Below are 16,278 nucleotides of genomic sequence, written 5' to 3'. Positions count from 1 at the left end.
CAAAGGAGGCAGGTAGTGAGTGCGCACTGACTGTGTGGGCGCGCGGAGCTGTCCTTTCAGCACCGCGAGCTTCAGCACCACAGCGAGTGACAGCAACCCTCCACCAGCCCGTCTAAAAACCCAGAACCCTGATGGAGAGTTTTTAGGTGCGCGGTTTAGGTTTTGCGCTATTGAGATTCAAGGTTTTTTTTTCTTTTAGGTAATTTATGGCTACATGCGACCTTACATCGCATGGCTTTGCGTGTAAAGAAATGAGCGCGCGTGTTTGTATGTGTGCTGTGTATGCGCATGTTGGCGTACGCTGTGTGTGTGTGTGAGAGAGAGAGAGAACGAGAGAAGACGATGATGAGCATGATGATGATGCTGTGGGAGGCTGTCAAGGTGTCCTCGAATACAGACGTCGTTCAGTGACGTGAGAGGAGAGAGAGCGAGAGAGCGAGAGAGAGGAACAGTGCGCGTGTACGCCAGGGGGCGGGGCCAACGAGAATAAACTGGGGGGGATGGAGAATTCCGCGAGTCACCATCACGGATCCCCGCTGTCAGTCCTCACCGTTTGGTCCAATAGTCTCGCTGAACGCGGCAGGCTCGCCCCGCCACCCCTTCTTCTCAGCCCCGCCCCCCTCCTTGAGCTGTCCTCTCTGTGCACGCGCGTGCCCCCCTCCCCTCCCCTTCACACCCACCACCACCACCACCTCCACCACCACTAGGTCGAGTCGAGGAGGAGGAGGAGGAGGAAGAGGAGGAGGAGGAGGAGGGATGAGGCGCGCGGCGGAGGGGAAATGGCTGCCGAAAACAAGCCGGAAGGTAAGAGAGAAATAATGGTTTTTATTTGAGGTGGCAGAGTCCTGCTATTCGGGGTTCAGACGAGGCGATGAAGGGACGACGCTTCAGAGGGGGAGAGAGATAACGACAGGGCTTTCCCTTTCTTCTAGCCCGTCCCGAAAACACGGACGCTGGTGCTGAACCAGCGACTGTGTGGAGCACGGTTAACCGACAGCAAATAAATAACGGAAGGAGAGTTGTCCTGTCGGTAGGCTCTGAGTCAGTCGGGATAGGGTAGTTTTTCACCGTCCAGTGCTCGCCAGCGTTTCCCCTGAGTTGCTGTTTTATGAGTGCTTTTGATGCGTTTAGGATGAAAGGGATGGGATGAGAGGGGGTGAGAGTGGTTCACGCTGAAGGAATTCAGATGCTTTCTGTCCGTGCATAAGTGCGTGTGTGTTGGCGCGCGCACGCGCCTGTGTTTATCTGTCTCTGTGTCTTTCATTAAGCACAAAACAGACCGATGAATCATAGGTTTCATTTCCTGACAGGTATGACACCTCCCTGACCAGCTGTGCATGTATTTATTCTCAGTTCAGTGTTGGTGTGTGTGTGTGTGTGTGTGTGCGCGCGCGCTTGTGTATTTACATGCGCGCTTATATTTGTGTTCATTTGGTGTTGATGTGTAGGCTATCCGTGTGTGTCGGGTGGTGGGGGGATGTGTGTCAGTTTTAGGTCATATCTGGTAAGAATCGAGTTTAAATTTTCACTCACTCAACTCAACTTATTATTGTCACAAAGACTCTCTCTCTCTCACACACACACACACACGTGCACGCACGCAGGCACACGTACGCACGGTTAACATTCATGCATTAATTATTAAAATAATGATCAAAATCTCAATGGCAGTATTATTTCCATTTCAGCTTGTAGGTTAATGAAATCTTCTTCGTACTCAGTGTGTTTAGCATTTGTTTATAAACATCCCCTGGTCGTAAGTCTGCACTAAGTATGGCTTTCTTTTCTAGTGAGTACTGACATCACACATCCCTAAGCCAATATAACAGCTGAACAGCTGTGTTGTTATGGATGACACAGTTCCTCAGCAGCAGCCTGAGAGCCAGAATGACCTACAGCACTTAAACTATACCCATAGACATCAGATTTGTTTTTTTTTTTCCTGAATTGATTCCTCTGATTGCTTCCTCAGCAAAGTGATTCTGAAAATGGCAGAAGGTGTCACTATTTCTCTCTCCGCTAGGGGGCGATGCTGAGCAAGATTTTTCTGACACGTAATTACTGAAAAACTTGAACCAAACAAGTAGTATCATATATCTGTGAAGCACATTTTCAGGTGTACAGCACTCACACATATATATACGAGTGTGCAGGCGAGCATGCGGAGGGTAGCCAGAGGCAAAGGGAAGGCCGTGGGTTGAGAGTCCCATTGCGTGAAAACACTAGAACTGTAGATGAGACAGATGGCCCATGGGCCGATCAGCAGGCACTGTACCACATCAATTTAAAACCATCCCCCTGCCTCTACTGTACAGTACCTTCACTCACACGCAAACAGACTCACACATTCAGAGGGGTTTTCGGCCATTGCCCCCTCAGTGTTGTGTAGAGAGGACGTAATAATTTACGAGCCTCAGCCATGCTGAATGAAAGCCAGATGAATCGCAGGGAGCTTTTCCACTCTTTCCATTGCCTGGCAGTTGTGCGTGGCGCTGATCAACAGAGTACACTAGTGGGCATGAGAACAACATCCACCATATAGCGTGGAAGACCATCTCCCTCTGTGCTGGTTGGTCTACTTTGTATCATAGCAACAGTGGTCAGGGAAACAGAGAAATGATGAGAGAAGAGAAACTAAAGCTGGATACAAGTTAGTCACACACATGGAGGCAGTGCATCTACTGTGGCCAATCGATCAGGGGACACAATGGATGCAAGTTAGTGGATCAGAAAATGGATCAGCCCGCATGCATATCACTTGGAGTTTTGTTTCTGGGCTTTAGAGGAGGAAGAATGAGGTGAGGTGTGCGACTGCCAAGGAAACCGAAGTCTGGAGCATCTTCTAAATATGTCTCTCTTTTTGTCTGTTCGTAGGACTGAAGAAGATAAGAAATCCAGAGCGAATGGTCAGGATTGCTGTGGGTTACACAGGACACGCCCCTCCCAAGAGTGACGACACTGACGCCAACAGTAAGAGACACACAAACACTCCTCACACTGTTTGTGCGTGCGAGCATGCATTTGTCTGTAGCACAGGGTGACTCTGGGAGCAAGTATAAAAGCCTTCTGGCAGGATGATGTGATGCGGGAGCTGAGGTCTCCTTCTCATCTGCTCTGTAACAGATCACACTTACACGTACACACGCACACACTGAACAAGCACACACACACGCTTTGCTGAGACGTCATTCCTATTCAGCTCTGTTACACATCATGTTTATTCATGCATGCCAGTACAGTATTAGTGGGCACACACACACACGCACACATTCACGGCTGCTCATAGCCATAGAGTGGCAGAGCTTACTTTGGCTATCAGTAGTTTATTGTCACACCTAATCTGTACACATGGCATTATGTATCTATAATCCTCAATGGGCCTGGTTAAACTAGAAGTGAGATGGAGTGTGTAATCTGGGGTCGCCGCATGGTCGTGTATGCGTGAGAGCGTGTCCTGGGCATGTGTGTCATCTCTGTGGTGTGTTAGTTGGGCTATAAAGACAATGATTGCTTTGATTGGTTATTGATTTTCGAGGACACAATGGAGATGTATGTTTCTGCCTCCTTGTGTGTGTGTGTGTGTGGGAGGGGGGCAAATTGGCAAATTGGAGGAAAATAAACAGATGTGAGGAGGAGCAGACAGCACACATGCTGCTTAGTGAGGTGGTGATGCAGGTGGGGGTTATGGGTATAGCGAGGGAAGGTATGTCAGAACACCCAAACACCCCTCCACCACCGCACGCACACACACACACACACACACACACACACACACACACACCAATCCCCTTTTCATTTCAAAAGGAGCAGATGGCCTCGTACCTGCACCAGACTCTCTTATTTTGTTAAGAGTGATGGGAGGCGCCGAGACCGCCACAAAATAGCAAATAAAGAATTAAGAGAAAATCTGAAAAAACAACAGAAAAGAATAGAACAGAGAGTTCTGTTTGGGGTGGCTGTTTAATATGAGCTGAGACTTCCTGAGCCTATCCCTGTCTCCTATCTGTTCTCACGTCCCAGCTGGAGGATTACTGGAGGAAAAGTTTATCAGCAGAATGATAAAATTAGCATGCACGCCCATCTCTCTACCCCCCCCCCCCCTTTTCTCTCGCCTCTCCCTCCCTCTTCCTGCACTCTCGCTCATCCCATGTTATGCTCCCCTCCTTTCTTCTCCCTGCCCCGGCTCTCCCTCCTGCCCTCCCACCCCTCTATCTAGACGCTGTGCAATGAGCCTTTCTTTCTGTCACATTAATTTCATCCCGAAAAGGGGGAAAATGTGAAAATTTCCCCCGACGCCTCCTAATATCAGTAGGGGGAGAGTTAAGAGTTGCATTTGGAGCATTTTTCTCTCTCTTTACTGAGGAGAGTTTTATAATTAACTGACAGCCATCTCACAAGGGCATTGGCTTGTTTCTGTGTTAAATATGGAGATGGCAGTTTTATGAGGTAAAATATTCATCAGTTGGAGGCCTCTCTTCTGCGTGATTCCAGTCTACATTATGGTATTTGATAGGCTACCAAAGCAATGTTTCACTTTGGTTGAACATTTTAACTTTTTTTTTTTACCTCTACATGACTAAATGAGCCAGCAGTTCCACATTAGCATTGAGGCTTTGTGTCACTGCTTTGGACTTTATTTTTTTTTTTATCATTTTCTTTTTCTTTTTAATACTACATTAGCAAGTGAGTGAGTGATATATGAATTTGTGGCTGACTGCCGAGTGACTCACATGAAGCAATGCAGGTTTTGAAACAGTTTTATTATTTCAGATATAAATACAAATGTGAACAGCACAGAATTTCCATATTCATATGTGATTCCCCCCCCACACACACACACACAGACACACACGTCCCAGGATGATTCATTTTCCTGGGTAACTGGAAACAAAAGAGAAGTTTTTGCCCCATGTCACACCACAGTACAGCTCCACCGAGAGCCATTTGGAACAGATGGAAAAGACGATTGCGACAGTACCCAGGCTGAATTTTTTAAAGCAGGGACACATTCTCTGGTTCGGGATTGTTAGAAATACAAGATACAACCCTTTGGGGTGTAAAAGCTCATCAGCATTCAACAAATCTGTAAAGTTGGTCTTCCATCCTACGTCGGTGGGGGAGAGTAAATGTGAGGATGGGTTAAGATGATGGTCGTGTCCGTGAAGGTGTGCTTTGAAAGGGATTTCGGTACCAAGGTCACCGGCAAAAAACGCCACTCTGGGACAAATACTGTGATGTTTGTCCTTTCATCGGCAGGCAGTGTGTGTGTGTTTGCATGTATGAGTGTGCGTGTGTGTGTGTGTGTGTGAGAGAGTGCGTGCATGTGTGCGGGTGTTTGTGTGTGTGCCTACGCATGTGCAATGGGCTTGTTTGATGTGGTGGTTCTGGTACATTTCAAAGGCGAGGCTCTGATGAGAATTCTTCAGAACAGCAGGGGGAGGGGAGGGGGTTATAGCCGGGAGGGGTGGGGTTTAAACACTGATTGGCATTCATAGCAGAGAGGCTGGAGTGCTGCTAAAAAAGAAATTAGGCTTTAACTAAGCTGCACCATTCAGCTGTTTAACTAAGCTGCTGCACCGTTCAGCTGTTTGAAATTTTGTCTTCTCAGGCCTTCTATTAATAAATGCATAATTGATTAGGGGGGAGCATACGTGCCTGAACACTCTTCCTACTGACACAAACAGACTTGTGCTCAGACACCTACATACTCCCACAGACCCCACTCATGTCTCTACTTTTCCGTCTTTGTGTTACCTTGTTCCAGGTCTTGTCCTTGCAAATTTCTCACTTTCTAAATCTTGTCTCTTGCTGTTCTTTTTTTCCTTCATTAGCTGTCTGTCTGTCTGTCTGTCTCTCTCTCTGGCTCATTGTCTCTCTGCGTCTTTCTCTCTCTCCCGCTCTGACCCTCCCACCCCACCTATCTCTCTTTTTCTCTCGCTCTGTCATCTACCCTCAGGTAGAGTATAATTCCTGTCTTCCCAGGGGAGTCATGAATGGACGCCCTCTACTCAAATGCTTATCAATAACCTTTGAGTGCTTGCTCTCTTTGACTTCTGAGCAGCACACCCGTTGGGCACGAACTCACAAACAGGCACACACACGCACACACACACACACACACACCAGGGGCTCTATCTTTGTATGGATGCTATGAGCCGGTGAAGTGGTATTTTCCTGAGGCTCAGTAGGATTTTTTTTCCCCCCTCGCGTTCACCTATCCTGTATCTGTTTGGCATTTTGGTGATTCTCTGCACACAGAAGTGGGAGGAGAGGAGCAGTAGGGCCAGTTTCACTGGTAATCCAGTACCAACGTGTTGTTTTGGTGGTGGTCCACTCTTATATCAGAACTACACAAACCTCATATTTTTCTTGCCTGCCTTATACCAGTGGTCACGTCATATTATGCTGAAAAAGGACAAGACAGGCTATATTTTCGTTATTATCAACAAATCTCATGAAAAGACCAAAACCAGCGATGTGTTTGTCCATCTCTCAAAACTTCCCTGTCTTAATGACTCAAATCTGAATGGGTCACGAATATGTAGTTAAAAATGCTACATTTTAAAAATGCTAAACATTTCCCACAACAGCTGGGTGGTGTGGTTTCTAGCAACTGTTACTTAAGCAGGAGTAAATATTGCATTTATTGGAGTGTTCAGCTGTGGTCTTTACAGCAGTGTGTGTCAAATAAACTACTACCCATGTTCATCATAAGACAGGAATATGTCACCTAGTGCTTGCGTGGATCACTGATGTGAAAAGCTAATAGTTTTGGACAACAGCAGAGGTCTATTTTCAGGGAGTACTAGGCTGCATCAGACTCTGACTACACAGACAACACTTGCTGTACTTAAATCCAACTGAGGCGTTGTGGTTTCTGATTGTGAACTGAAATGATTGCTGACTTGTTATTGGGAACAATTCATTTATGATTTTGATTTTGATTGAAAACCTCCCACCCCCTCCCCCCACTTTGCCCTTTAAGGCAATAATGCCAACAGGGTAAAAGTAGATCGTTGTTATTCTAAATAAAATGTTCCATCATTACACAGAAAACATTAAGCTCCCAGGACTTTGAGTATTTCCAGAAACATAATTTAAATCTCAGATTAAACATCACCTGCTTGTAGCAACATTTGGACTTCTGTGTGTTTGCACTTGCAACTCTCCTGTCCCCCCTACAGGAATATTAGTTTCCTCTCAGGAGGAGCTAGTCTGGAGTCTCTACCCCATTACCATCCTGTCTGTCTGACGCTGTGGGGAGAGTGTTGCTTTTAAAGGGGATAAAAGATTCCCATGCTATTGGCCATGATTGTTACCAACCCCAAATGCACTGATAATGTGTGATAATGGATTCTTCTTAATCCAAAACGGGTTTCCGGGTGGACCTCAGGTGTGCTGTGCATGTCCACCTGCTGTCCAAAAATAAGTGTACTGCTGCTCCCGTTGCACCCTGCACACTTGAGTCAGAATAACATACAAAGGAACAACCTAACACTTTTTTGCTCTACTATGCCAAAAATTCTCCGCTGTATTTCTGATAAATCCCAGAAATCCCAGAAAATTATCACTGATCATGTACTGAACTGACCAAAATTTCTTTCAGCAAAATTAATTAAAGCTTACTGTATGTCCTTCATAGAGCTGAATAAGTTTACTTGCTGTAGGCCACATAAAGCCATTAAAAATGCTGCACAGTATTAGTTTGTTATGATTTTATTCATCAAGACCACTGAGATGCGGCCTTTTGGTATTCTCCTCTCGCTGGTGTGTCTGTGTCTGATGAGAAATTTCTCCCCCCTTTCTGCACATCCCTCATTTATCTTCCTTTATCTGCACCCCCTCTCCACCTCACCTCCCCTTCTGCTCCAGATGAGCCAGGCCAGTTGAAGATCTACCTTCCTAAGAAGCTGCTAGAGTGTCTACCCAAATGTTCCTCTCTGCCCAAGGAGCGCCATCGCTGGAACACCAATGAGGTGAGAATGAGACACACACACACACACACACACACACACACACACACACAAGGGGGGAATATCCGTGATATAGTGAGACAAACTTTTGGCTGTTGACTCGTCTCTAGCTAATGTCACATTGAGAGATGAAGAGGAGGCAAACAAACACAACGACAGCTTTTCATTATGGGACCCTAAAACTCTGACACCAAGAAATAAAAGAAGAAATAGCAACCTGAGCTCACAGCAAAAAAAAAAGAAAAAAAATCCCACAGACTGTATATTCCAGTTTGGGTGTTGCTGTCTATTTCACTTTGTAATCCAAACAGCTCTGGGTTAAGGTGCGGGATTGGGGCTCCTGGGTTTAAAACTATATAGGGCTTACAGGCTATGAAACAAGAAATGAGGCTACAGATTGAATGTTTCCACTCCTGATTGTTACAGGGTTCAAAAGCCCTGTGGTCAGTCGGATAAAGATTTTTATCTGAACCTAACGTTGTTGCTATGCAACTATAGAAAGCTGTTAAACGCGTGGCGCATTTCTGCTCCTAGGTACCTTTTCTGTTTTGTCTTGTGTGTGAAAGTGATGCTCTAGTTACATTGTGTAACGTTGTCCTCCAAAACAACAACAACAAAAAGAAAAAGAAGAAGAAGAAAAAAATAGAGGAATAAAGACAAGCTGTCTGTGAGGTATAAAAAGCAAAATCAGTGATCATGTACCCAGAGGATTTGATCATAAAAACATGTTAACTTACCTTAAGGAAACTTAAGGGCTTTTTGCACTTCATTTTGCTCAACGCTAACCTCATTTTAGAAACTTTATTATGCTTTGCCTGTTGAAGGTTTAACACAAGCTCGTTGCTACCACTCATTAATATAGGGTTGAGTGTGCCCTGTTCTGTGCCAAAATTAGCATCTTACTGCATTTGCAGCATGAACAATAGATAACTTCAGTTGTGCTCCTGGCTAAGTGGTACAGTGGAAAAAGGAGGCCAAATTAGGTTGGGACAACGCTTTACTCAGGGCCAAAGATAATCCTGAGCTAAACATGTTGGGTGTGAAAAGCTTTTCAGAGTTGCATGTTGTTCCAGACTCAAGCTGTTAGCTTAGGGAAGTGTTTGATGGGTGGAAATGGATGCAGACGTTTATCGTCAATAGCTCCTTGTTTATGCAATGCACAGCTCTCCACTGGTGGTTTGCTCCATCCATTGTGATGTGGTTGGCCTCTGCTGAGACATTTTCTCCATGTGCAGGCTGTGCACTCCATTACAGATGTGTGTTTGTGTGTTTGTGTTATTGATTACCAAGTCCAGCATTATTATGCAATGCAAAGCTGATTTGGCCTGTGGTTTTTCTCTCAGGAAAGTCATTACATTTTTCATGCAATCCATCTCAATGAAGGTCATACTGGGAGTTAAGCACGGTGCCTACTGAACAGCGTGCTCACATGAATAGGCAGTCTGTGTGTGTGTGTGTGTGTGTGTGTGTAGGGTTCAGAACAACATGACCGCTGCCGGTTAGGGACTTCCACACATCATCCTAACCAAGAGCAATTGTGCACAGGGCGCAGAAACTAGACCAAAGCACCTTGTTGCTGCCCCCTTTCCTGTCCTGTCCCCCTCTTTCATTCCATCACTCTCCCTCCCAGCTTACCATCTAGTCCTCTCTATCTGTGTCTTTCATTTCCTCTCCTCCTTCCCACTCTCTCTCTTTCTCTCCGTGGCTCTCTCTCTTTCTCTTTCTCTCTCTGATGAGGAGGTACAGGCTCAGTTCAGGGGGAGGTTGGGTGTCCCTCAGCGGATTCCTTCAAAGCTCCTCTTCCACCCAGGCATAAAGTTTCCTGCATACTTAAACACTCCATTGTGTCTGCTGCTCCTCTTGCTCGGTGCTTTCACAGAGGGAGTGGTGTGTGTGTGTGTTTGCGTGTGCTCGCTGTGCGTCTAGTGCATGTATGCATTCCAGTCTGCGTCTGTGTGTTTCTGCCGTCATGAGTGAGTGTCTGTTAGGGATGTGTACATCTCCACGTTATTGCAGTCAATTATTTTGTAGCTGCTGCTGTAAAAGAATTGATTTTTTTTTTCTGTGTTTGTTGATTTTTATCTGTCTGTACTGCAGACATTGCAAGAAGTGTAGTAGTTTTCGTCAGGAGTGTATTGAAAATTGAAATCATCATTGATCATCAGATGTAGAATTTGTACATCCACCACAGATTGCAGTGTAACACAGTTTTATAGCTGGGATTCCAGACCCAGCAGCTGTCTGATTTGAAGCTTTCAGTTTAGTTGTTCAGTCACATTCCTTCAGTTTGAGTGTGTTTTTGTTATGAATAGACAAAATAACAGCAATTTTTGGGCTGATATTCATCATTCAGAATTTCATGTCTTACTGCCAATAATACAAATTAACTTTAAAATTTTCTACTTTAGCACTGATGCAGCATCATCTGTCTATAATATTCCTCCCACAACACTACTGTTGGTGACACATCACAAGTAATAACTTATAAACGCTGAATAATATGAATCTGAAAAGTAATCAATAAGTTATCAAATAAATGTAGTACAATATACACATATATGCCCAAAAATGTAGCAGATAATTGAAATGCAAAATTGCACTTAAGTAGAGCACTTGAGTAAATTGTACTTAGTCACACTCCTTCACTGGATATTCAAAATTTTGAAAATGTATATCAGGTTCCAGATGTCAGTTCTCAGTCTCTTCTATTACTAATAATCGTTATCGTACAAGCCCTGAAATACACACATGCCTAGTTTGTGTGTGTGTGTGCATTAGACTGTAATAGAGTTCTGGTCGAGATATTGCCCATATTGTGTGGTGATGTGTTATCGACAAACATGTGTTGAAAACGCCCAGTAATTATTCGGTGTGTAGACATGCGTGCATGTATGTGTATGCTTTAGTGGGTTTTCATAGAATTCTTCATTTCCATACGCTTACGCGTAAAGAACTCAAAAATTGGTTGTGGTTTTCCTGATCCTCGCTGTTTAAGTGCTGAGTTTCCACATGCTGTTTATGTGCATGTAGAATTAGGATTATCCTTAGTGTGTTTGTGTGTGTGTGTGTGAATAAGAAGAGAGCGTGATGTATAAAGAGATTTCCTTTCTGTATTTGGATGAGAATGTTTCTGATTTAGTCAGACCAAATCTTTACAAGTCTTCATCTGATATGCCCTTATTCTCACCTTTGTCTTGGCATGTGTGTGTGTGTGTGTGTGGTGGTGGTGGTGGTGGTGGTGGGGGGGGTAACTGTGTGTGTTGGTGTGTGCAATTGCATATGATCCTCTGATCTCTGTTTTGTCACGCATGGCTCCCCACGACACCTTGGCCTCCCACAAGCACTGAGCTGTGACCCCATACATTTTTACCCCGTGCACTCCTCATCCTCCTACTCCTCTCTGTCCTTTCCTCTCCTCCTTCTCTCTCTTCCTTTCTCTCTCCCTCCCTCTCTCTCTTTTGTGTATCTACTGATGTGTGAAATTATTCTGGGATGGAGGGATGGATTCCTCCCTGAAGGGCTGAGCGGAGGCGTGAGCCTTTTGTTCAATAATAGATTGGGGGTGTATGTGTATCTGTCCATTGTAATAGACTATAGACTAGTTTTAGATAACAAACCACACTCAGGTGGACAGACTGAGAGCCTGTTTTATCCACCTATCGGGAATGATTTGTTGTTTGGATTCAGCAAATTCTATGGAGCACTGAAATAAGGAGACTATCAAACTTTTTGTAGACAGAGAAACTTTAGAGTCTGGTCCTGGGACTCCAGCTCATGAACAGATATGATTACTCTTGTCTGGATCCTTGACATACAACTCATATTTTCAAAAGCCAGACTGAGTTGAATACTGAGTAAAAATTCCCCTTCAAAGGTTAAATTAAAACAATGAAACATGCTCACCAACACCATGCGGATGTGCAAGTCATTGCATGAGCTAATGTGCATTTTAAAGGCTTCTACTTCATAGCAAAGCCCCCCCACTATGATTCAAATGATGCAACTGTCAGACGGGTTTTTGCAGACTTCAGTACATCACACAGACGACAGCCGTCTGTGCCACAATGCATGTGAGTCTCCTCTGTGTCACTCAACTGTAGAAAGCAAGTGTTAGAGGATGCCGTTATTTTGATGTTAACGATATGAAATAACGTGATATGAAACATTGTTTTATTGTAGAACTCTGTCTGTCATGTAGTGATAATATTGGTAGCTGTTTGGCATTAAGGCAGCTAGTTGGCAGTTCACACACGCTCATGTCTGGCTGTGCCGCTGCGTGGCACTAACATGATTGCTTGAATGAGAGGCAGATCAAAAAGCGGCATATACATTTTAGGCCACTGCCCCATCTGCCTCCTCTGTCTGTGTGTGTGTGTGCGTGCGTGTGTGTGTGGGTGTGTTCATGCATCCAGGGTTAGTGTTGCCATGGTAACAGATTGGGTGTGGGTGCACGCGCGTTTTTGTGTGCAGATTCCTGCTAATGGTGTGATCGATGCGTGTGTGACACGAATGCCGTGCGTTAATGTTCAGTACATCAGAGGTGATAAGAGAGACGTGGCACAGTCAGTACGTCTGCTTGTGATGCCAAAACGTGTACGATGGACGAAAACAACAACAGAAAAAAGCAGGGCAAAAGCTCAAGCTCACGGTAAAAATGTCAGATAGACACCCAGTCACACTCACCTGTGTGTGTGTGTGTGTGTGTGTGTGTGTGGATGTGAGGCTCCAATTCCTAGCCTAAACAAATGTCTGTGTGTCTCTGTCTATGACTGTGTTTAAGTGTGTGTACATGTTATTATTCATACCGTCATTGTTGTTTGTGAGCCATTAAATAGATACATTGAATTAAATACACATGCATCATATTTCTACATTTCTTCATACAGATATTTCCCATTTTCCATTTCCCTGGAGGTAAAACATGAGGTAGCAGAAGTGTCTGCAGAGGAGGTTACTCCGAATCAGAATCAGAATCAGAATCGTCTTTATTGCCATGTAAGTGTAGAGGTTTCACATTACTAGGAATTTGTCTTGGTGATTGGTGCATACATAGAACGTAAGAACGAGTAACATATAATAATAGGATAAAATAAAATAAAGTATAATAAGGTAAAACAAAATAAAATAAGTAAAATAAATATGGTTCTGGAGGTAGTACAAAAGTGAGGTTGTACAGAGTGGAAGTAGGTGAGGTACACAGGAGGGAAAATATTAATGTCACCTACCAGACTATATGAAAAAAATACTATGGATTCATTATGGCAACCCAGAGTTAGCTGGCAGCCAGTATCAGGCATCTGCGTTCCATTTATACTGTTGTGAAGGGTGTCCTTGATTTGTGAATTTGATGTGTGAACTGCCGATGTCCAGCTCACACTGGCACAGGGCCAGGAGAGGCTGACACTCTCCATTTTGTCTGCGGTGTCAGAACAAAGGCAAAAGTAACGCGCCTTTGGAAACTTACCGAAAGTTTCATTTTTAAAATGAAATGGGTGTGCTGTGCATGCATTTGTCAGATAACATGTTATAAGAGAGCTGTATTATCCGTGTCATTGAGTGGGTGTGTGTGTGTGTGTGTGTGCACGCGTGTCTGAGTCTGTCTGTCCCAGAGCCTGCCTATGGCTGTAACCTCTCCAGTTGACATTGAGCTCTATGCTGTTGCCGTTTACCAGAGTAAAGCATGGTTTAATGAGGGGGCAAAAAAGCCAGCACACATGCATGCTTGCACATGTGTATATGCATGCACACGCACACACATACACACACACACACACAATACCAGAGGGTTGTTTCACAGCTTCTTATATTTGATTCCTATTCTTTTATCTTTAATCATTCCTCTGTCTTTTGGGTTGAGAGATATTTTATGTTTGGAGAGCGCCAAGTTATAATCACTAATTAGTCCTCCAGGCTCTTTCTCCCTCCCTCTCTCTTTTTTTCTCCTCCTGTTTGTCTATCTCTCCATCTCTCTCTGAGCCAAGCCTAGCCCAATTAACACCCAACGTCATTTTGTGACTGTTGTGACTTCCATTTCCGCTCAAATTCCAGATGTCTATACATATCCTGATGACCTAACCGGCATTATGAACCAAATGTGCAGCAATGCAAAGAATTAATTAGATCCCCTCTGTTCATGACTGTAATTTCCTTGTTGATTCATTTAATTATCCTGCAAGCTTTTCATTGGCAAATGAGACTGCGTGTGATAAATTGGACGTGTACATGCGTAGATGCTTCATACGTTGTTGGCATCAGTATTTCAGTGGTTTTAAGTCACGCAGGTATGTCACCTCACACGGGTTCCCAAAGAGCTGAGATTAACCAGGTTTTACAGGTCTAGTCAGGGAAAGCCAGGTGTCTGAGATAGGAGTTAGTGTTGTCTCTCCCCTCCTCTCCTCTCCTCTTTGCTCTCCTCCTACCCAACTAGAAGCTTCATATTTTCATCCTGTTCTATTTTCTCCATGTCACACAGACCCACTATTTATCTTGCCCACTATAATTTGACACAAAATATTGTTAACTGGAGACACAGAAATATATTAAACAGCGGGAATGTGTGACTGTGAGTGTGGGGGTGTTGTGTATGTGCCAGAGCTTGTTTATGTGTGCCTGTGTGTGTGTGTGTGTGCGTTTCAGTGTGTCTTTGTATTTTAACTTCCTGTTCAATTCCGAGCCCGACCAAAAAGAACTGAATGACCAGCAGTGTCTGCTGCAATAAGAAGCCCGGCTGTGCAGTGGAGACAATACATTTTGGATCCTTAAATGTCCCCACATAGAACCTCTGTAATATCTGAGTCCTGTGTAAATTAGATTTAATTCATTGGAGACAGATAAAGCATGAAAATGTGTTTTTGTGTGAGTGTGCACGCACACACGGACGGTCCTTGTACTCCTATTTTGGGTGCTCGTATTGCATGTGTAGAGCTTTGTCTAAATAACTTTCTATAACTTTGATAACTTTCTTCTCCTCGGTTATAGTAAGGGTTTTAGGAGTCAGATATATTTTACAGCAGCACAAGGCAATTTTGCATGCTTACATCCCAAATAACAAAGAGGTGTCGGAACCCTATCGATTCTAACCAAAGTTTTTCTTCAGCATTTTCTGACTTAATCATATCTGGTACTTAGAGATATATAAAGGAAAATACCTAGTTCATGATTCCTGAATTCAATACATATTTTATACACTCTGCCCATAATGTTGAAAGGTAGGTTTCAGTAAAACATCTTTTTTTTTCATACCACAAAAGCAGTTCCAGCTTCTCGTCTTGGATTTGATGCAAATAATGGGACACAACTCCAACAATACTGAACAAGAAAAAAATAAAATCAAAATATCTTCTCCTTCTCACAATATCTGTGCTTTTTTTGTTTCTGAAGTTCAGGTACTTATTTGTATAGTCTGCAGGCAGCATTACCACCATGGCCACTTTTTCTACTAATGCTCATTTTCTGGTGCTCACACTGTGGCAGTCCCCAGACACACATAATTACTTAGAAATATTTGAGTGTAAATTCATATGATCAGTACGCACTGATTGCGTCTGGCATGAGATTTTATATGAGTCATTTGATAGGTTATTATTCATTGTTGTGTAAGGGTTATTGAGTTGTCCATCAACAATAGTGGGCGGGAGCTGCCACAACAGCTTTTCTTATGTCATAAATATATATATATATATTTTCTCTCCTATTTTTTGGATATATTTATATCTTTCTGACCACTCAGCTAAGTCTTTCTGAAAACAAACCAGACAAGTGCACGATACCAGAATCCTTCCAAAACATTGATCAGCAACTTGTGAGTGGTAGTCTCGTCCACTTGATTTACACCAGCAAGAATTTATGGTTTTCATTGGTTTCATTTTGCATCGATAGCATTTATCTGTTTTACTTTTTTCTTTTTTTTTTTTGCTGTTGCTGGCATAATATTAATTCAGTCTCTACTGAATTTTTCCACACTGCTTATGGCTCTCTTATTTCTGCTGCAACACAATATTTATTCACTTGAAGTTGGAGAAAAACCCAATTTGCACAAACATTTGGGGTGCTCTCTTGTGTTTTTCATGCAGAGTTGCCACTTTAAACTTTACGCACAGCATTATTAACTGCCTACCTCATAGCTAATCCAGACAGTTAAGACATGCAAACATTGGAACAAGCTGGCAGAGAAGAATATATGCAAAAACAAATATTTAGTGCTAAAGCAATCAGACTTCACAGACAAATTTGCAGAAGGGCTGCAAAGTGTATCATACCAAACTTGTTTGGGTTCTGTAAAGTTGCTGTGGGGTCAAATTGTCAG

At 43.6% G+C, this 16,278-nt stretch overlaps 1 protein-coding gene across 4 annotated transcripts in view; it reads left to right on the top strand.

The window, feature by feature from the left end:
* Positions 1-346: 346 nt before the first annotated feature.
* The window catches only part of LOC124056639 (calmodulin-binding transcription activator 1-like), a 53,431-nt gene continuing 37,499 nt past the window's right edge, over positions 347-16,278 (top strand). For all 4 annotated transcript variants that reach the window (XM_046384276.1, XM_046384278.1, XM_046384275.1 and 1 more), the window contains exons 1-3: positions 347-804; positions 2,875-2,970; positions 7,873-7,976. In XM_046384276.1, coding sequence (XP_046240232.1) covers positions 780-804; positions 2,875-2,970; positions 7,873-7,976 — 225 coding nt within the window. In that variant the 5' untranslated portion in view covers positions 347-779. The remainder of the gene's footprint in view (positions 805-2,874; positions 2,971-7,872; positions 7,977-16,278) is intronic.

This window comes from Scatophagus argus, chromosome 3, assembly GCF_020382885.2.
Source record: "Scatophagus argus isolate fScaArg1 chromosome 3, fScaArg1.pri, whole genome shotgun sequence".
NCBI lineage: Eukaryota > Metazoa > Chordata > Actinopteri > Scatophagidae > Scatophagus > Scatophagus argus.
The sequence above is the reverse complement of the archived record's forward strand: the minus strand, read 5'-3'. Positions and strand labels throughout refer to the sequence as shown.